General features: G+C 32.6%; 1 protein-coding gene across 1 annotated transcript; it reads right to left on the bottom strand.

The window, feature by feature from the left end:
• Positions 1–479: 479 nt before the first annotated feature.
• Positions 480–12,407, bottom strand: LOC123712698 (glutamate receptor ionotropic, kainate 2-like). Its single transcript, XM_045665909.1, has 16 exons — positions 12,190–12,407; positions 12,001–12,087; positions 10,723–10,866; positions 10,400–10,509; positions 9,178–9,334; positions 8,648–8,856; positions 8,069–8,254; positions 7,589–7,741; positions 5,830–6,267; positions 4,277–4,500; positions 3,084–3,221; positions 2,507–2,705; positions 2,160–2,391; positions 1,774–1,892; positions 1,205–1,363; positions 480–673 (listed from the first exon to the last, which is right to left on the bottom strand). The coding sequence occupies exons 1-16, from the start codon at positions 12,194–12,196 to the stop codon at positions 491–493; spliced, it is 2,745 nt and encodes a 914-aa protein (XP_045521865.1). The 5' UTR covers positions 12,197–12,407; the 3' UTR covers positions 480–490.
• Between the last annotated feature and the right edge of the window lie 10,871 nt (positions 12,408–23,278).

Raw genomic sequence — 23,278 nt, 5'->3', positions numbered from 1 at the left:
TTACAAAATTTCATTAATTGTAATAAAATTATTGCTATCATTGTTATCGTTATTATATATTTTTGTTATTAATGGATTCGAATCTCTTCGAATCAACCGTGGTAGGGACAAGAAAAGGTCTGCGCTTAGCGAAAAATGTGACGCGTAACCGAAAATTATGACGGTAATTTTTTTTACACCGCCGATATCGAAGTTTTACTTCAAAAACCTGACATCTTATTTCTATACACAGTTAAACATAGAACAGACACTCTTTAATAAAATTAAAACAAATAATACCAAAGCTATATACGATTATATACCTATAGTAAAGGTCATTAAGAGCTTGTGTATACGTCCTATACCAAAGACAATTCAATTGTTTTTGCTTATTTATATTTATAAGACATTTATATTTGAATAATGATCGTATGTATCGCATAACTTTTGATATTGGTTGCAATCTTTATTTGTTGCGCGTAAAATCAAATATTCTTAAGTAAATAATTATTCAATGTTTATTAAACATATCGATGTTAAACAAATCGGCAGCTGATCTCAATACCGATGAGGCTCTTGAAGCCATATCCCCTGATGCAGACGAAGACGGCCTTGAATGCTCTACAGGTTTCTCAGTCTCCCAGAAACTCAACGCGAAAGCCAATTCCGCCCAAAAAGCCTCCGATTGTGTCATCTGTAAGAAATGTACGAGAGTTGTTTACTCCAAACTTCAGTATATATTCAGTAATATCAGTTAATGATTTCTAAATGAAATAAATGATTGTACTTGTTTATGCTAGTTACTAGTAATGACAAACTGGCAGCGCTTTTCTTTTTCTTATTACGCTTTTCTTTATAATCAAGTAGGTGATCAGCTTAGACACACGTTTTTTTATTGTTTGGCCATTCATGCCAGCATAACGAAGTTCTCATTCGTTTTCCTTTCAGCAAGTGTTAACTGCGCAATTAAAATGAAAAAGCGATCGGTGCACTGCTGGGCGCAGCGGTGGGGTTGACACACCTTTAGAGTAGACGCATAACAACGCTTCATCATAAAAATATCTAAAATATATATGTAATATAATAATAAATGTATAGTAATAGGTTTCTTATTTTTACAAAATTAAGATATCAATATTCGATAGCTTATAGATACTTAGTTTTTGTTATTATTAGTATATTTCTGTTGAAATATTAAAGTCCTTAAAGACTGCGTAAATCTTACCTTCTGCTCGATCGCCACATCTTTCACGTGCCAAAGAAACTCTAAAGCACCCATACTAGCTGCCATGCCACAGCCTATGCCCAGCACAACAAATACTCCACCTACATTGTCCACACCCAGTTCCGCAGCACTTGCACCTTCTTCGGTCGTTTCCTCAAGCTATAATTTAAGAAAAATAATCATTTGTAGCTTAATAAAAGTTAAATGACTGTGTGTCCTAGCATTCCTTCCTTGTATATTCTAAATGTGGCGTAGCGCAGACAGATTTATGCATTGGTATTTTTCTAAGATTTGCCAGTTTATTTTTACGTTACAAAGAACGCACTTAAAGGGATATATTAGCACCCATAGTCAGGCTAACATAGCTGTCAAAAATTTAGATGAAAGTCAGAAATAAATAAAAAATCCTTTGGTATTCAAAATTAACATGGTTAGCCCATTAATAAGAACACGCGTAACACTTATATAGAATATCATAAATTCTTTGTTTGTTATTTTAAAAATGTGCCAACTATATATTTTGATACAAGTTTTCTAGGTTAACGACAGTTTGAAACTTAAGTACTTACAACACACTTCTTAGGTGCATCTTCTGGAGGTTTCCACCATCTATTTTTCAGTTCCACTAATTTACCGCTTTCGGCTAATTTTAGTACAGCGTTGTCTACTGCAGTGCGATAGGATGAAACTGAAAATTCAAAGATTCGGTTAAATTTTATATATATATATATATATATATATATATGTCCAATGTCGAATTTTAACTTTATTACCTAAATATTCATCAATACTCAAACGCAACGTTTTAACATATTCGTTTTTAGGCTCGGACGTTTTTGGTAAGTAAAAACAAATAAATATTAGTTTCGTTCCCTGTCCTGTGTTCATTATCATCTTCATTACTGACGTAGCATACAGAAATATCTTTGATTCCCGCCAGTATACATATACTTACAGAAAGGCATTGCAATTCCATATCCTTTGGAGTCAAGCAAACCTCCAACTTGCATAAGTTCGCAGTGTCTCTCCAACTGGTACTCGATGGCAGTGGATTCCATGAGAAAAGCGTATTGCCGCTTCCCCTTGTTCACTCTCTCCACTCCTTCATCATTGTTCTTCACAAACACCGACGGTCGAGCTGATTCCATTGCTGTCCACATGCGTTGGTATGTAGACACATTAGACCTCTAAATGCAAATTTAAATTTATTCAGGAAACAACAGCTAGAAAACATGTTGCGATACCATCTCAATTGACCTTAATATTGAAATAATCATAATAATATTCTTAAGCTTTGTGTACCTTAAAAAAGCTAGAGGTGGAACCGCCATCCACGGTGCCAAATTTAATTTTAGTTTGCATAGCTAAATCTTCGGCGCTCTTAATAGAATCATCCATAGCGGCGTTTGTTAAAAATGCAGCTAAGTTCGCAGTGTAAGAGGAGCACATGATGAGAGCGAAAAACCACCACATACCGCACACCCAGCGAGTTGAGTAGCCTCTACGAAAAAAAGGATAGAAAGTAAAAATGTAATCATAAATAATAAATATACTTGTGAATGTTTAGTATAAAGAATTACTCTTTATTCTAAACATTCATTGAAATCAACATTGGTCTACGTGAGAACTATTAAATGAACCGTCGAGTTATGTAAAATAATTTAATAAATTTGCTTTGACATAGAAGTCACACTCTGTGTCGACTATGTCTATGTCTAATCTTACCCTAAGAATTTATTGCATCATTGTATTGTAACATTCTTCTATTTGTGAAGGAATCGAAGTATGAACCTATGACCAACCAAAGTCAAAATACATGCCGTTATAAAATGTTATATAAAATTGCCTGAGCGATGATAAATGGCTGAAAATGCATTACTTTGGCAATATATCAGATCCTTGTGTCATAATCGATCCAACGGTGAGCCAGCAAGAATTCTTGATATGCCAAATATTCTCCAATTCCTCTGGAGACTTATCACATGGATGCGGGTTCTCCCAATCATTTGGCGCGAGCCTGCAATTCATTTAGCCAAGTTGAACGTCGCTGGAATAACTTAATTTGCGCAAACCAGGTCGATACGCCTACCTACATTGAGTGGTTTACGTTATATACAGAGTATAGACAGTAGTATTAATTACTAAAATAATATTTCTGTACTTCTTTAGTATAATCAGCTACTGGACAATAATAATAAAAATATTAAAAAACCAATTCGGAATTGGTTAAATTAATGGAACGAATAAATATTTTTTTAATTCTGATAAGTATTGGCTTTAAAATTTCAAATTAAATATTCATAATTTCAATAACCTTTTTGTCTTTTTACTTTCTATTTTTAATGTATCATCTTTTTGGTTTAGTTTTTTTTTGTTCCTGTTTTGTTTTGTCTTAATACATACACAGTGTATAGCATGCATTTTTGCACTACTTGCCTATCTTATGTAGTTTAATACATTTTTATTAATTTTTTTCATTACTCACAGTGGTTGCCTGGAAGAGATCGCTCGAAAGCGATAAGGCCGCCAGTTGCCCTCCTTTTGATTTAATTATGTTATTTTTTTTATATTGTAATGTAACGAAGTGTTAGTAAATAAATAAATTTTCAAATTAAACATTCATAATTTCAATAACCCGCCAAAACGCTCCAGTAGGCAAAATAGGCGTAGCACCAGTCCTTATGACTTATCATGCCAGTAAAATAGTTATTACCATTCGATATTAAGTTCCAAAATAGAATTAGTATTATATGTTATCGGCGACTGTACTAATGTGTGACTGTTAGGTGTCACGTGATTGACAATGTATAAAAATCTTTATTTTTAATTATCGATTTTTTTAAATTAATTAATCATTATATTCAGGTTATATTTTATACTGTAAAATTTCCCATTTCTGTCTCTACAGAATTTTTTTCAATATTGAAAATATTATTAGATTTTTCATAAATATACTGAAGCAAAAGAGGATAATTTGACTGTGAATAGTTTTTTTTATCCCCTTATGTATAGAAATGGCCAAAAGTAAATCTTACCTAAACGGGAAGTATCATGTATCAAGCTCATACGAACCTGGCTAAAATATGGAGCAATAACGAAACCATTAGAAAAGCCGCGGCCATGTAAATCCAAACGTCAACTGAGAAAGGCTTTAGAAATGAGAATAGCTCGGGTTCCGGCGGTTTGGGCTTTGAATACAGAATACTGATCCCCAATGTCATAAACGGCGTTGTAAAGTCCACAGCTGAACGTCTCTCATAAGTAATGGTGAGATCGCAAATTGCCAAATCTGCCTTCTGTAAAAATCTTATTTAAATGTATTATTCTTTTAATATTGTAATGTTTCCCTTTAAATGTACTGCCCATTTGTCATAGATGCATATGCATGTATTGTGTTGTTATGTGTTTCGTTAGAGTGCCTTTAAAAAAAAATGTTTGTCAAGTGGATTCAAGAATGACAATTCGATTTTTTTCCATTTTTGTATTTGAGACGTGTAAGTAACAACATATGTCTGGTCTGCTAGTTATACATATAATTATATAACATATCTTTTATGTATGATAGGTGCTACTCGTTTCTTAATTGTGCACTTATTTTCGGCTTTTGCCTTGTAAAATTAACATAATAATAAAATAAATAAAATCACTATGTTTCATGGAATATTTCAAAGCTTGGTCCGGTTAAAAATACTTAACCATTATATTTATTATATTATTAGTAACATTAGCGTGGATGGCTCGAAATAAATTTTGTTTCCGTATAATAAGTAAATAAACAAAAATGTTTATTTTGGAAGCCACGTTTGAAGTTTACTTTTCCTGTAAATAATGAATAATGAAACAGAGGAAGATTTATTTAATGCCTGGCGTATATGGACTATCTTCATAAAGTCTAAACTCCTATGCCGTTTTACACTAGTAAGACTTTATGCATTATTATTATTATGTAATGATTCAAAAATAGAATTAGAAAAACTTTTTTTTGTTATGTACAGCTTAGATTAAGACAACGTTGGTCTAGTGGCTTCAGCGTAGGTTCAACTCCCGGATGTTTTTTTTATTATAGAAGTGGGGGCAAACGGGCAGGCTCCCCTGATGTTAAGTGATATCGGCGCCCATGGACACTCTCAATGCCAGAGGTCTCGCGAGTGCATTGCCGACCTTTTAAGGAAAAATCATGTACACCATTTTACCTACTTCTTATGTACCCATCTAACATTCGCACGCTTGTACGGTGAAGACAAACATCGCGAGGAAATCAGCATGGCTCAAATACCAAAACCATGACTGTATCAGTCAGAAGTTTGACTGCCTACTTGCATATTAGAAAAACAAATGAATAGAGAAATGGTTGAAACCCATATGGGGTTATAGCTCCACTAGATTATTATTATTATTAAAATTTTAGGTTATTTTTTTTATTTTAAAGTGTACCATTACCATTGCATGGTAGAAAAAAAGGAAAAATCATTTATTTTATGCCGTATGAATAAAAAATGCCACGGGGTTATTGTAATTATTGTATCCTATTTAAATTTATTCATTTCCGTAACTTTATGTTCAAAACTTGATATTCATAAGATTTTGTTCGAAACCATAAAGTAATAGAAAACTCAATTACTGACCCTTTCTATCAAATGCCCAATAAGTCCGTCCCATTTCTTTGTATCCTTATTGTACGATCCATAACTTTTGTCCGGTACAATCTCTAACTCATAATTCAGATGCAATGTTTCCTTCAATATCTCATGTATCAAATCTTTTGAGTAGCCCTCGTACCGATCATTTCCAGTAAGTGTTTCTCCTTTTTCAGGCACTTTTTCGACGAGGTAAGGCGCGCCAATCCTCGACACGACTTTGAATGTTTTGTTTTGCCATATTTCAGCTAAACGGTCTGAGACATCGTTCGCAGTTCGAAAATGTACGAATCCGGTATCGGAACGCCATTTTGCGATTTTATTAAAACCACTGTTTGACAGCTCCATTATTTCTACATCGAAATTGGTTCGGTCTCCCGTTGAATTGTTTAAGGATATTTGGCCAGTTATTCCTGTTATTTCGTTCTGAAATCACAACATTCCCATTTATTTCTAAAATACATCAGTCTAATTGCAACGTTTTGGATAAAATACTCATCTGTCTCTTTAAATGACAGCGTAAATACAATGTGACACAGAAAGACAAATTAGTATTTTAGTTATAAGAGTGCAACACCGATGTATACTCGTTATTTTTCAATTTAATTTGTGATTGAATGTGAATTGTTATTTTCGATGGATTTTTACTTTATTAAATCATTCATAATTGTAGTTATGGCATACATATCTTTTAAATAAGGTTCTATGCATTAATAAATTATAAGACTTCTTTCTAAACATGTAAAAGTAGTTTACAAAGGTTGTACATATAAACATTGAAGATGGATGTTTATTGCGATTTTTCCCTGCACTTTATTTTTGCAATATCTCTGATAATATCCCTAAGGAGAGCTAAAACCGTCAACACGAGTAGAGTTAACGGTACGAAATACGTTGCATAATATAAAGCTGGAAGTCAGTAAAGTCGAATTGTACTAGAATTATGCACTATATACAACCCTAGTACAAATTTTAATATACAAACAACGAAATAATTACAAAGTTGATATTTCTATTCCTGAATGCACCTTTATAGTTTTCTTGGAACAAAAAATGACTTGTTTGTAAATAAAAACTGACACACCAGATCATATACAACGCAAAAGCTAACGAAAAAACACACTTTCTTCGCCCAACGCTTTTTCTCCTTTAGAGGCCCTTACATACATCTTTAACCACTTGTTTAAAAACAAAATCTTCACCAACGTTACTTTCCGAATACTTTATACATTCACTAACAATCTTCAACAACATCTTCTCAACCGAAAACGGAAAGTGTTTTGATTGTGGAGTAGTAGTTTAACCATTAATATGTCTGATGGAAGAGACTAGAAATCCTAGTGCCCCAACACTGCACTTTCTCTTTTATCTAAATATCATTTTCTTATTATGTGAATAAAACTTTTTATTCTTCATTCTGCTTCATATAAAATTTTATGTTAATAAATAATTACACTTGCACAGCGAAACTCGACGATTTTCTAAACAAAATTTTATAATAATTTTCTGTATGTTGATAATAACATAGATATACCTTTGGATTTGGATATGGAGGTAGGATACCTTAAGCACGACATAAAAGTCCTTATCACAAATTTGGGATAATTATAAAATTAAACGTTCATTTGAAGGGCCATCTAGGGGACTTACGTTGATCATTAATTGATCTATTTTGTTATTAACATACTACTATAGTTTACACTAACAAACACTCCATGTCCAATCAGAATCTTGCCCTAAGACTCACCGTCAATAGTAATTCGTTAAACTCACTCCCGATTTTCCATTTCTTATCGGAATCACATTCGAGAGGCTCTGGTTCAATTTCAAAGTTTTCGGGCGCGTTTTCTACAGAATCTGTTATTAACAGCGCGACGTCAGTCGCCAAAGCAGCCTCTACCTGCAACAAAACTCTTGACATATAAAACATATGTTAGCTGTAACTTTAACATGATTAAGGGTTTTCAGTTCAGTTTCTAAGTAGATTTTGTTCTGATATTTAAATTGGTAATATTTGGGTTTAATTTGCTATTTATTGTTTAACGTAAATGATGATTAAAAGTGTGTTTGCGCATTATTTTAGTATTGTTATAACTTATATAAAACTATGTTAAGTATTGACGTCATACATACAAAGAAGTCTTTTGCTTTTAATGTGAATTATTGATTCTCGTATTAATAAAAACCATACAATAAATTCAACTGTACCTACAATTCATAAGCTTACCGTAATTTGGTGAGTTTCGTTAGGAAGTTTTATATTGTTAGGATTTCTAGAATTCCAGTCAGCTAGGTAGGAAATAGTTCTAGAGTCTGAATGATCGAAAATCCTCAAACATGTAACGTTCGAAAGTCCGTGGCGTAGTTCTTGCAAGTCCAATGTATGAGCGTCTAAAGACATGAGTACGTAACTCTGAAAATGTATTTGTTATTAGAATTAATGAAATAGGTATTAAAAATGTTTCGCTCTTTATACAAATCGTTCTCAACGATACAACGTTCGGGTTTTTATCGTAGAACCCTTAATAGTTTTAGTGTATAATATAGTTATTTTGTAGATACTTTAGCTTTGTATAACACTTTTCAAAATCATAATGATTCTGTGCGCACTTAACGCATTTGAAGGAATTAATTACTCATACGTACTCTTGTTTAATCTAAAATCATTGTTTTTTGACATGACTTGATACATTTATTAATCATCGACCATCCGTCTCCGTGGCTCAGTTACGCACATAGCACATAAGCCAAAGGTTCTCATCCCTAAGAAATCTGATGGTCTAGTTGAATTCTATTTGACTCTCACCATGTAATCTTCGAAGAATTTAACATCGTGCGCCTGTCGTAAATATTGAAGTACTCTATCAGACGGGCAGTCTAAAATCACTCTAGTTTGTCCCCTGGCCTTAAGTGATTTTAACAGTTGTTTATTATCTTCCCCTCTCTTGAGTCTTCTCACCAGCCACTTGTCTGTAGAAGGAGCGTATTTAAGAACTTCCTGTAATCGAATTAGCCCTGAAACAATATTGGTCTTAATCAAACTTCCGCTAGGCCGGGAACAAACGCCCGAGATCGCTTAGTGTTGTGTATTCTTCATTGCTAAAATAACAATTCAGGGACAGTTAAACCAAATAGCACAATTAGGGCTAACATAGACAAGTTATAAAAAACCATAATTCCATGTCATATAATTTCACTATTAAGTACATTCCACATTCATTTCGTAGAGCAAAGATGTAGATAAAGGCTCTTAATTATTTTATTTTAACCCGTCAAAACGTAATGTTACTCCACGTTTGCTTGAGACTAAAAATATCATTTCATACAAACTCTTACCTTCATCGTCGTCATAAAGAAAAGTGTAGGTATTCCAGTCACTGTCTTTTACAAATTGTGCCATTGCTTCTGACAGAGCTACGGCTTCGGGATATAAATTGAAGCCTGGCGGAGAGGGTATTTCAAAGCCTCTTATTGGTGGAGGTCGCCAAGATGCCTGAAAATATATAGTTATAGTTTTATAAATTGACTGAAGTGATCCGTTAATCTGTTTTGATTTTTTTAATAGGACAACAAGAAAAATGAATCTCTAATTTAATTATAAAATTGCAAACAAACAAGAACGTAGTCTTAACTTTTTTGTCTTGTTTATTTAGAAATATTCTGCGTGTGTTTGAAATTAAACTAAATTTTGTGTGTATGTGTTGAAATGGTTTAGATTTTATTACTATTAAAATTATATTACTATTTTTGTATTTAAGACGTGTGTACAAGATAACTTCTGTTGGTTCGCTAGTTGGCTAGTTGCTGTATACAAATTATGGTATTATAGGCATGTAATGTAAACTTTATAAATTTGTGAATATTATCATATCACGATTTTACCATATTTTTTTAGATCATTATTTAAAACGCCTATGTTACATACTTGACGCAGTAAGCCATTGCCAAATTCTTATGATACGACGTAAACGGGCTTGGCAAGTTTTTCACCGATAGCCTTTTAGTCAATGAAACACTATTTTCTGTGTTAAATAAATTAAATGTATTTTTATAAATTACATCTAATTGCTTTATTTTAACATGCATGTATTTGTGTCGCATTACTTTCAAAGTATGAAATCTTGTTAGCCTTTAATTAATTTTAAGGGATTTATTATAGATTAGGTTTAAGACATTATGATTTGCTTCCAATGAATTCTTTTACTGGATCAGATGAGACAGTACAAATAAAGAGTTCAAACGCTTTGACCATGTCAAAGTTCATAATTGTACTTAATACTTATATTAGAATGTCATATTTGTCTTTCTGCGGTTCTTATTTCCCGGAGTACACCGTTAATATACTGAAGTTAGTATTGATCAGCTGTTTTTTTTAAACCGACATATTTTTGCACATTGTACATAATTAATGTGTTTTATTTCAGTTCAGTTCTGTAGCATGTTTGATAAACGAAAATCTAATCTAATAAAGAGAAACTTCTATTAAATATATTTCCAGACGCAACCACTTAAACTACGTTAGTACTAAAAGCTATTGAAAGTTAAGACAAAAGCTAACTTGTATGTGCGGCACTCCAGCTGCTCGACAATGGGCCTGGACGGCGTCCGCCGAGTACGGATCAGTAGGTCCATAGATTGCAATCACACCACTGGCGAGCAGATCACACGCTGTAAGACACGAAATTGATTAACTAACTTTTGTAGACTTTATATTGTATAGGTACAGCTCTCTTTTGATTTAAAAACATTCTTTAGGAATACTACGGCATAAGAATTATTAGACGATCTAGATATATGACAGACATATTGTAGGCTATATTTGATTAAAAAAGCTTTGTATGAGGTCAATGTTGGTCTTTAGTATTTTGTAAAGCTTCTGACCTGCCTTCGATGCTGCAAAACTATCTCCATACTGCGCGTACCGTATATTCATTACATAATTATACTTCTTACTTTCCATGGAGGCACGAACAAGAGCTGATTCGAAGGCCACTTCTGTTACCGTATTTGGTGGTAGAATAACACCTTAAAATAATCTTTAATTAAGTTTAAAAAATAGACAGTAATTTGTGTTGTTTTTGAGCTCTGAAAACAAATGTTTTGGTGAAGTTTTGTTTATTTACTTACACTTCGTTACTTTAAACATCCATATGAAAAAGTGAGTACTTTAAGTCATTGCTATTAAGTCATTTCTCACAGGCAACAATAGCATGGATAAATAAAAAAAGAAATATCTACTGTGGGTAAAGTATCTGATGTACTTAACTAGATTAACGAAAACATACAATTACTTTTAACACTAGAATAAAATAATAACAATAAAATCTAAAAGCTTACGAGACAGAAAAGAAATACTTAAGAATATACTTCAATGAATTTGAAGACTGAGCACGTCTGATTTCAAGAGGTAAGGAGTAAGGTTGACAGTGCGAAATAGCCAATGTGTCACGTATCATATTGATCCATGTAAATCTATATATATAAAAATGAATCCCTATTTCCCTTGGTCACGGCATCACGTGTGAAAGGCTGGACCGATTTTGCTAATTCTTTTTTAGTTGTATTTGTTATTGTCAGGAGAAGTTTCTTATGAAAGAAAAAACTAAAAAAATTTAACGGGAAATTAAAAAATTTAAGAATACTTAACCACCATATTAAGTAATCATGATCAACCTTTTGTTGCGATATGAATTTTTTTTTTGTTCATAGCGCTTTTACAATTCAAACTTTTTCATATAACCTTATGGCGTTTGATATAACATTGAGAGAATGCGTGCTGAAAATATAGTTAACGAGGATGTAAATGAATATCGCTTAAAACAAATGCTTCTATCGGAGTTATTATATTGATAAAATACATATTAAATAATTACTGTCGCTAATTGTTTGTGGCATTAATCTTGAAAATCCATCCATGGCCAGTTATATGTCGCCTGTTCCCGTGTCGGAAAAAAAACTATTTATATACGCGCCAGAAAAACAAACAAATAATGTTGTTTATCATAAAGCATAAGAATAAAAAACACTTTGTTTCTGAAATATTTTTTAGTTATTCGATACTAATATTCATAGTTAAGACAGGACAACGTCTGTCGGGTCCACTAGTATATATATACATTTTTTTACAGTACAATGAATATTTAATAAAATATCGCTTACCAATAGCCAAATGCTTTTTTAACAAAATGAAATTCCGCAATGCTCCATCGCTAAAACCATAAAGCGTTAGTACTATAAGTAGAATTCCTGAAACAGAAAATTCAAAGTTCACATTTACGATACTAAGCAAATACGGCTTCAGAAGTCCGGGCAAATAGTTTGGAGTTAAAAGTATATAACAATACTTGCCCTGCATTTTTATGATGAGATTTTCTGCAGAGCGGAAACGAAATCTAACGGAAATATAAGAGTCCGCAGCCGTCACATTACAACTTTATTTCAAACGTGCTCACTTTGAACATTACGTTTTAAGTTTATAATGTATGTATTACAGAGAACAGATGCAGACTGGGTCATTGGAACCGGTCGATGCGATCTTGGCCAGGAGAGCAGCCAAACAGTCTTGCTTTGACACGTGTTACGTTGTTGTTACGTATGATACATTGCTATGGGTCGCACGTAATGCGTACAAACTAATTTAACTCACACAAATTGTGGTACGGGTAGCAAATTTCACGACATTCAAGATATTAATAACATACATATTTTTTTGAACTGTTCATACGGTGGACAGAAACATCTGAATGCTCACCAGTTGACTTATAAGACTTATTAGAATGTTATATTTATATTATGTGCGATGAACTTTACCTTATTAGTTTATACATTTACTGCAATGAACGTTATTTAGAAGAAAAAATTTGTGCGTGTACTAGTTGTATACTAGTACACGCACAACTAGTACACGTGAAGTGAAACTTCTTTATGACCTTATTTTTCGAAAAATATTCTACTGTATACAACTTTACAGAAATTGGTTAAATAAAGTTACATTAGATAAAAGTTTAACAGAAGGCTTGTAATATCATAGACATGAATACAAAGAATACAATTGTTTTATTTTACCTGCTAAGATTATTAGAATTTCATTAACTGTAATTGAATTATTGCTTTCATTGTTTTCGTTGTTATATAATTGTTGTTTTTTTAACACAAGAAAAAATGTGACGGTAATTTTTTTCCAACGCCGATAAAGAAGTTTCATTTCAAAAAATAATAACGACAATAATGTAAATAGGAAATAAGTTTTGATTAGTAATCATAACAATCAAATATATAGTATTTACAATTATTTATTAGTAATTTACATAAATAATTATTATAATTGTCACACACGGCGATCTTGCTAATAAATGCTTGAAAATGTTACCAAGTAACCATTTTCAATTCTGCAATTGAATAGTTCATACTACGTATATACATATAATCTCCTAAGTGACGTACACGGCCTAATAAGAACAATAGAATCGGTAGAGTTATATTAATATTTGCTTTTTAGACGAAAAATATATGAGAAGAGAAATATACGGCGCGTTTGTACACGTGATCGTTGAATTTATTAAATAAATGGAATTAATCAAGTAATATATTTTTTGATAATTCACATTGCCGTATTGTTTCAAAACCAGGCCAATCATACCAGAGCCCTTCCTCTTTAAGTTCCAATACTGACAACGAATCCGATATGAATAATGAGTTTTGCTTCCGAACGAACCCAAAAACTCCGGTTTTAGCATTGCTGTCGCTACTAATAGCGAAGTTATATAGAAGGGGAACAGATCATCAAAAATTAGGACAACAACAACAACGAATCCTTCTCGGCAGTGAACTAGGTGATTAGTGAATTCTCGAATGTGAAATGGAGTGAAAAAATTGGCACAAAATTTAACAAATTTCATTTAGTCAGACCAAGCCACGGACAACAACATGTCCTATTTCAAAGCTTTCAATATCATATTTCCATTTAGAATCAACTCATCTTTTTAAGCAAACAGCGTATTTAAAAAGTGTGTCAGGGAAATAGGGGCAGGGATTTTATAGTATTTTTATCTAGCAATGCTTTTTCACTATTCAAACTAAATGCCTATCATGCATATGCAGCGCTCAGCATACATATACCAAACAGGTGGTCTGAATACGTCATGGCCATTCGAACATTTGGCCTATATCCAGGTCAATCGTATTTTTGTTATATCACTGATACATAATTAGTTCTAAGTGCTCTTAACTACTAAATTTAAGTTGCTTTTACAAATGAATGTAAATAAATATAATTTATCATAAAAAATAACTCTTATGTATTTTAAACACAAGAAAAAATTGCCTACGCAACATATTCGGTGGTGTCGGTTAAAGCTTTAAATTAGTCTATATACTGTAATTATATGGACTAAGAAAAAGTGGCAGCCCAAAACAGACCTGGCAGCGAAGCAGGATTAAAGGCAATGAAGCTGAAATGACCTGGAGTGAAGTCAAAAGAGCCGCCCAATACTTATCAGCTTGGTGTTGTACGCTGGATGCCCTCTACCCTACATGCGGAATGTAGAACTTTAAGTAATGTCGTGGTCGTAAGGTTTAGACGTACATTTACACTTCTTTTATATTATACAGTGTAGTCTATAAGAAAATGAGCGGTCGAGAAATTAACATTGTGTTTAGCAAAGGCTGATTACGTGTCTATATAGAAAACGACTAATATCCCCATTATTAATGACTAAAACAGAGAGGAAACGTTAAAAAAGTTTGGTATGGTTTGAAAATTGTATTCCATTTATTCTGCCGAATTCTGTATGTGTACATTATGGTCGGCTCAAGGAAAAAAGGCGAAAAGCCCGCTGTGAAATCAGAGGAAGCCGGAAGTGAAGTTTGATTTAAATCTATGTGATTCAACTTTTGCTGGATGTTAATTTGAAATGGGTATTAAGATTTAGTTTTTGGAAATCTCAGACAGCGTTAAGAGGTCATAATTAATTGAGTATAAGTATTTTAGTATGCGTTCTTAAAATAACTTAAAGTTATTCATTTGTATAGCTAAATCGCATAGTATCGTTCGTTACATATCTACTATTAGTACACTATACTGATCATGATTGAGGGCTTGAGTCTTCATACATATTGTTTAAACTGATTATAGTATCAATGTTAATGTAAGTTTTACGTTTTAAATCAAAATACCGATCCAAGCGCGTTAAATAATTTTAACTATTATTTACTAGTCTCTTACTACATTTATTATTTTAAAACATTTGTATACATGTTGATAAGTGTCGCCTATTAAAACCGTAAACTGTTTTTACTGAACACGTGTTATCAATAATGAAAGTCAAATAAATTATTAAAACCAAACCAGAATATATTTTTTTCATATAGTACATAACGTACACTAATGTCAACAAAAAATATTTTTAATTTACATTTACTGCCAGTTATCAAGTCAAGGGTGAAGAATCTACAAAAAGAACTGCCAAGAAATATTCGAATTTTAGGAATTAAAACAACAAAACATATATAAAAATGTCTACAAGTAGTAACTTAGTAATTGTAGATTTTTTTTTCAATTTTCATTTATAAAACTTAACTATAAATAAATATTCTGACGTTGTATTAGATTTACATTTAGGCGTAACTAACGCCATTTTATTGAAACTAATGTCAGTAAAACGTTTTAATTGACCATTAGGTCAATGGTTATACCATAGGCATTAAAGTATATATTTAAAAGAAAACTTAACTAACTTCGTAGTTTATAAGAACTAAGATTTAAATTTGTGTCATAATAATTGTTAAGAACACCTTGTTTGCTGCTATGTTTTTCTCGTGTATCTACACTAATTATACTAAAATGAATAAAATAGAAAATTTAATTTAAAATGAAATATCCATAAGATTTCGTTCGTCGACGTGGTGAGAATTCTTGACTTGGGAGAACGAAAATTCATTTATCTGCAGCATACTTCAATTCTATATAAAATTCAGAGTAATGTTTCTTAGCGTTATCTAGCAATAGGCTATATCTTAGTATATACAATGTGCCCTATTAATCACAAATATTAAAAAAAAACAAAATAGATAATAAGAAAGAAATATAAGATATTAATAATACATATATAGATTTCTTTATTTACGGAAGTCGTATGTATGATATGGTTTGTGGACTTAGACTTACTTGTCTGTTGTGCGTAAAGTACTGGCAGGCTCAGCCAGCCTAAATCAGAAGCCTCCTAGGCACTTGAAGCACAGAAATTTCCTGGGCACTTCACAGGCTTCACGGAGCGACCTCACTGTTCCGAAGATTTCTGCACGTTGTTTAGCCACTTAGCCACCGGTTGGCATTACAGGAATTAATCCTGTGGCTAAGTGGCTGATTCCACTGCACTGAAACAGCCTCTGCACATGGGGCTGTATGTCGCGCATAAGACAATAATATGTTTATTTAGGAGATAATGTCCCGTTATGATTATTTTGAGATTAATTTGGTGTTTAGGTTTAGAAGTCGCTTGTCATTAACACGTTAACTGCTGGCATAGCCATTTTGGACTGTCTGAAAGCTGTCTGGCAACCATCGTTGATGTTGGAGTTTTGCAGATCTAGGTTCGCACTTGCGAGAAGGGTCAGCCAAGGAGTAGATATGGGCCAGCAGGCATAATTTGGGAGCGTCTCTTTGCAAGTTCGTTGGCTGCATCATTGCCGAGAGACCGCCGAGAGTAACCCAGTGGGGTTATTGCCTCCAGTGCATTGTGACACTCCAATATCAGATTGCTGTTTGTCTTTTTAGTTAATTACGCCATCAGCACAGACGCACATAATACAAAAGTAATTTAATCCTAGCCGCTGCACGGTTCTGGCTGCTTTACTTAGAGCGACACATTCACATTAGAAAATCAAGCTATGTGTGCCTAGAGATAGGTGTATGTTGATGTTGAGATCAAGAGTGAATATGTCAACGCCGGAGACACGTAGCTCATTCAGGGTCAATTAATCATGGTCCTCTTCTAACATTTGTACATGGTATTTCTGTTGATTAACGATCCTAACAGATAGCGTGGCTATGAGAGGATGATACTGCCTTCTGCTGTATCTGTAGGTCTAGGAGTATAATTAGCAGGGATATCCCCATTGCTGCAGTTGGCGTTGTTTTCATGCAACCACTAGCTAGTTTCGTGTTTGCCGCTTTGACTTCCGTTCTCGGCCACCAAACCAGGGCTCAAGAAGGTTGACATTGGCCAAATTACGACAGTGTAAACCCATAAAGTTATCTTAACGATAAACTCAATTTAACGTCTAGCATCTTTTTTCATTGATAAATAGCGATCGTTGCATCACTATCTATACACTATATCAATTACACCTACTTGATTTGTTCCTTGGGTTTACGCTTAACTAGCGTTGAGTTTTGGCAGTCTGTACGGTCCAAAACTCTTCGGTTCTGAATACTAATTCTATTTTTGATGGGTTGACAGATCGTGCTGTGCTCATTGCACCAACACTCTGTAAGCCCTTCTCATGAGATCACGTAAGGTGCTTTCAATGCTCCCCTAAGATAGCTATGACAGCCGCATACCCTACTGTGTAGAGATTGCTAGCGTTGAGTTCTTTAATGAGCTAGTTAATTACTGGATTCCACAATAGCGGTGAAAGGATACCACCTTATGGGCAACCTCTGCTGATGATACCTCGTGTAGTAGGATTCACGGTGAACTGTAGAGCTCGTTGTTTAACATTTTGTTGATCCATTCTGTAAGAGTTGATGGTACTCCAGATGATTCAAGTGCTTAGCTTATGCTAGAATTTGTTTTGTCAAAAGCCCCTTCAATGTCAATAAATAGAGTAAATAGAGTTGCCCATGCGAGATACAAAGTTGTGGATTCTCTTGATTTGCCTGAGTCACACAGCCACATCCAAATCATGTATGGAATGTGTTCCACGTGCACCGGTCGCTGTGATCAAGAAAGTGTACGGCTCACTACTCTGCTGTACTACTCTGCTTCATTTAATAGAACCAACCTTAACCTTGCAATTATAAGTCCTTTATTTATAAAATTATATTATAACTATGTTCATCTATCTGTCAAATTGTGCCGGCTTGTGTAATTCATTTCAAATACTAATAAAAATATTATACTAAGGTATAGCAAATTGTGAATATTATTTTTGCATGATTAATACACCTTTCAGAAAACCATATAAATTCCACAAATTAACCATATAAGTTCGAGCGGAATGTTCAAATATTTTCTATTAATTTCATTAAGGATTTTACCTTCAGGCCGAGTAAATTAATAAATTAAAGCTCATTTTGTTAAAATAAATATTTTGATAGGACAGTATTCCAGATGGAATAACTGCCAATTTTTGCCTTTAAATTATATATCTATATCATTTTAAGAATAGAATTGGCCTTGTTTATTTATTGTATGTTTAAATGTAAGCTGTGATTACTACTTCATATATGAGGCCGCAAACCGACTTTCGAGCCTTCAATCTGTGTGTCCATGGTCACATCACTCTCTTATTAACAAAAAAAAACACCTCGACTACTACTACTTACGTACCTTTCAAACTAAGGCCCCGTAGAATTGTTGCAATTCATTTGTCAACGTTGTGTAACATTGAAATGCGTAAACAACTATTAGAACAATGTGTTACAAAGTTTTCGCGCTACCGAAGTATACACAGAAAATTGTCGAGTCAAACAAAAAATTTATTCAAGTACCGTACTTTGTTCACAATGTTTTACAAAATCCCGAGCTAACACAATGAAATTTTAAATTATTATGAAAGTGTCCTGCACTTTCGTTTATCTTTATAATAAAATTGTAATAGGCGGATGGCTGTGTAGCAAGTTTTTAAGAAAACTTAGAAGGGAAAAGTGTTGTTAGAGCAGTGTTGGCCTAGTGGCTTCAGCGTGCGACTCTCGTCCCTGAGGTCATAGGTTCGATCCCCGGCTGTGCACCAATGGATTTTCTTTCTATGTACGCATTTAACATTAGCTCGAACGGTGTAGGAAAACATCGTGAAGATACCGGCTTGCCTTAGATCCAAAAAGTCGACGGCGTGCGTCAGGCACAGAAGGCTGATAACCTACTTGCCTATTCGATTAACAAATGATCATGAAACAGATACAGAAATCTGAGGACCAGATCTAAAATGGTTGTAGCGCCATTGATTTATTGTTTTTTTAGGATAGCAAAGAATTAAAATTTATTGAAGTATAACTACCTGTAATTAAATATAAAAAGTGCTCAATTTTATTTAATGCGTTTCAAGATTTGAGGGTAAAAAAAGCTAAAAAATCAGCAGATACAAAGCTAAAAAAGAGTAGTACTTTAGTGCACCTTTTAGGCCAGAGCTGTTTTTATTTCGTGATCATTAGTTTTCCTTTAGTAGGCGCCTTGTTATTGGCGCACTAATATAATTAGCAGAACATATAAAAATAATGTCTAAATATTACGTCTTAGGCTTGGTTTCCATATATTTTTTTTTAATGAAAAAGAAACGGCTGTGAAATGCTGCTATAAAAATCAACACCCTAACAATTAATAGACACTAGGCTTCAGTAAAACTGCTTTCAGAAATAAGTCTGACAAATAAATTTAAATTATAAAAATACATATGATTGATGGTGGAATATTTTAAAATGCAATTTTTGCAACTAATATTATTGTATGCTTTGCAACAAGTGTATGCTGAAAGTTCAAACACAATAAACTTCATAATACCAGATTGAGGAAATAATATCAATAACGTTCTTCAGTGACTTTAAACCGCATTTATTAATATTAGATTTCGAAAGTTACATTTGTTACAGTGGTAAATAAACGCATCTATATGAAGTTACATACATTATAAACACGCGAATACAAATTTATCCTAATAAACCCAAACGTCTTGAATTTTTATTTTTTATAACATTTAAAAAAAACTGCTTCAATGGTTGAATGGTCAGTATGTTCGCAGATCTTGTGTCCTTCGAATTCAAGATCAAAAACCTACAACCACTAACCACCACACCACTAATAAATCCACTGGTTGGTTTGGTAAGATGCTGGTGGCCTAAGATGTACACAATTGCTGGTTTTGCTATACTGTGAATGCGTTCTTCATGTGGGAGTATGAGAGTTATGCAATGATTGCGTCTGCGCACACATTAATTACGTATAATAATAAGACATGCACAAAAATATTTGTCTCATAAGTTAGCTACAATTAAATCCCGTATTTTCCCTAACTTTCATTCGGTATATTTACTTGAATAGCAAAACTTGGTATTATCATTTCGATAGGATTGCGTTAGAGTTGAGATCAAGTTGAATACAAACGTCACGACGTGGACGTTCACTTGAAACCGGAAATGGTGTTTATTGTCAAACTTGGCGCTCAATACAATCCCGGGTCGAGCCGGCAACTTGATGAGGAGTTACCCTCATTAAAGAAGAAAAACTTGATCCCATTTTCTCGTTGAAATCTAGTTGGGAACTAGCCGGCTGCGACTGAGCTGTCTGTCAGTAATGAGTTTTAGTTGGCAATTTTTAATGTAATTTGCATTTGCTGTAAGCGTTTCACTTAAGCTTTAACGTCTGTATTTCTACATCAATTCCAATTAACTGAAGAACGTTGAATAGAAAAAATAAATTATTTATATTGATACAGTCTTTCATTATTAATTAGTTTATTTACCACTCTAATTTTCTCAATTAGATTTTTTGAAAGAGCTTCGCGATATAGAATTTATTTATTTATAGACTAGCGTTTCGTGGCCTTTAAAGCAAAATAATTTAATAAACGTTAAAATTGTATAGAAATGAAATTTTACTTGTGAAAACCTTTATTTTATTTATGTAATTAGTAACTACAAACGTGTTTTTTGTATTTTAAAAGCGTATTTATTCATAATGATTACTTCTACGTATCGTCAATTATCTTGCAACGCGAGGAATATAATAAAACTTTTAACGAATTGACAATATGCAAGAAAGGAATAAGAAAGGTTAATCAAATTAACAATAGAATAAATGTGATAACGAGGTATCTCTATAATATTTGACACTTACAATTTGACTATCAAAAACACGTAGAATGCATAATATTCTGCAACGATACTCTAAAATAACCATAACAGACTCGTATTTGCGTAGCTGTTTTAAAATGCAATATTTATGTAATCGTAAATAACTTTTCAATAACAGAACAGAATTTAGAGGTTTGATACTGTTTGCTTTACTTGCTTTACAGACACAAGTATATTGGCAAAGGGCCAAATAGGCCCGATAAACAATTTCCCTAATAATTGTTTACCTGTTGAATAATTATGGAAATGTTTTGTTACGTTTTTCTTTGTTTACCATATTTCTTCTATATATAACAAGATTTCTGTTTGAGATTCAATAAAAGCAATGAATTATGTAATTACTATACAGTTCGAAATTGCTATAAATACAATCTACTATGTTAAAAATAGACAGTTTTATTTCAAACAGTAAAACTAGATTAATTTTTATGAATAATAGAACTAATGCATAAATCGAACATTTTAGTTAGATTTTTGTATCGAAAACTTGAGTTCGATTAAAAATACGTGTAATAATTTATACGAATTGCATTATAAATCTATGCTATGTAGCTTCATTATTATTGCGTGACAAAAGTATAAATATATTATAGTAAGTATATATATAAGTAAGTAAGTTCGTGCTAAGAGTAACATTTTTTTCTAGAACATTAGCATTCCTAAACTAAAGACGATTATATAATAAGCAGCCAAAAAGATGCAGTTATAAAAACAGCTTTTCACATTATAATTTCATATTTAAATGAATTTCGCTTAAATATAATTCTACTTAATTTCCTAGTTCTCAACGCTTCTCATGCAGGTCTACTTATTTCCGGGCCATAAAGTATTTCCGCTTTCTACTTGGATATAGTTAACGTATGCAAACACGTAAATTAAAATGATGTGTACTGCAGTGCTTCAAGCACAAACATTATAAATATTTGATGTACTTTAGAACCAGATCCTCCAGCAGTGGAGCTAACTGACGCAGATTGTTTTTATATTATTATATTAAAAGCCTTTATAATATAATAACGGAAAAAGACAAGTCTCAAACAATATTAAGCTCCTTCTCGTATTGTAGGTCACAAGGACGTAAAATATTTTTCCTACAGTTGCTTAAAACCAATATGATAACAATTATTGTTACACCAAGGAATTGTACTGGTTATCCATACATAATTAAATGAAAAGGAGGACAACTGGTGCTGGCGCTTTCGAGCGTTCTGGCTGGAAGAGAAGAGAAGCACTGTAAAAAAATTATTTTAAATTAGATAAGGTAGGCAAGAAGTACATAAATCATATTACAAATAGTTGTTAAGACAAATATATATATATCTCTCTCTCTTGAGGTGGAGATTTGTTATAAGGAACAGTACCTATTACAGTAATCATAATTTACTTTTTGTTAAAAGTTCTTTCTAAAATAGTAAGTAAATTATTATTTTAAATTAATTTAATTACTTAAAATTTGGTCTGGTATTTATTGGATTTTAAATTATTAAAAAAGCAAACCAAAGCTTAACACGTCTAATTAATTAAACAATAAAATTTTCAGGTCATTACGTCATTGACAAAGAAACGTAAAAATTCATTAAAGGTTCGACGAAAAAGAATGTTAACAAAGATGACAAGATTTAATGCGAAGACTTTGTAAATGCGAGAGCTTTGATCGCTCAACACTTAATTTAATTGACAGGAAAATCCGCTATACACTTTCTTAAGGCTTTATCTATAAAATTACGTGGAAAACGTAACATTAATGGTTATTGTAATAAAGTGCTTTCGTATGCTACGCTGCAGTAATACTATAGATAAATTTCTGTTAATGGTAAAATTACTTATGGCATGGAGAAGAAAAACAGGCATATCAATAATGTAACCTCAAAGCTCGCAAGTACGATGCTGGGACCATAAACTAAAAATATTGAAAATTCCCCTTCTAATTTTGTAGGTGAAATTTGTAGGTGATTTTGGTAACAAGCGAAAGTAGGTTACTATTGTCAGGTTTACTAGGACTCAAACCACAATGAACGCTGGTTCCTCAATTGACTATTATAACATATATGTACTTATGTGTAGGTAAGAATTATCTTATTTTTATAATTTATTTATTTATGTATGTATCTTATATACATACAAATTGTAGTGTATGTGAATTAGAAATAATTTGATTTGAGTGTTTATCTGTAAAAACCAGCATTATTTGTTTTTTATGATTCTAAACTATTACAGAACTGATGTAATAAATGTAACTGTAAAAATATATGTATATGAAGTATTTTTGAACAATTTGAATACACAATTTCACAATGGCATATTGACACTGACAAATCGTCATATAAAATAATTATTGCACACATAATAATATTTAAAAAAAACGTTTTT

The sequence above is a fragment of the Pieris brassicae genome, chromosome 8 (assembly GCF_905147105.1).
Source record: "Pieris brassicae chromosome 8, ilPieBrab1.1, whole genome shotgun sequence".
Taxonomy (NCBI): domain Eukaryota; kingdom Metazoa; phylum Arthropoda; class Insecta; order Lepidoptera; family Pieridae; genus Pieris; species Pieris brassicae.
The sequence above is the reverse complement of the archived record's forward strand: the minus strand, read 5'-3'. Positions and strand labels throughout refer to the sequence as shown.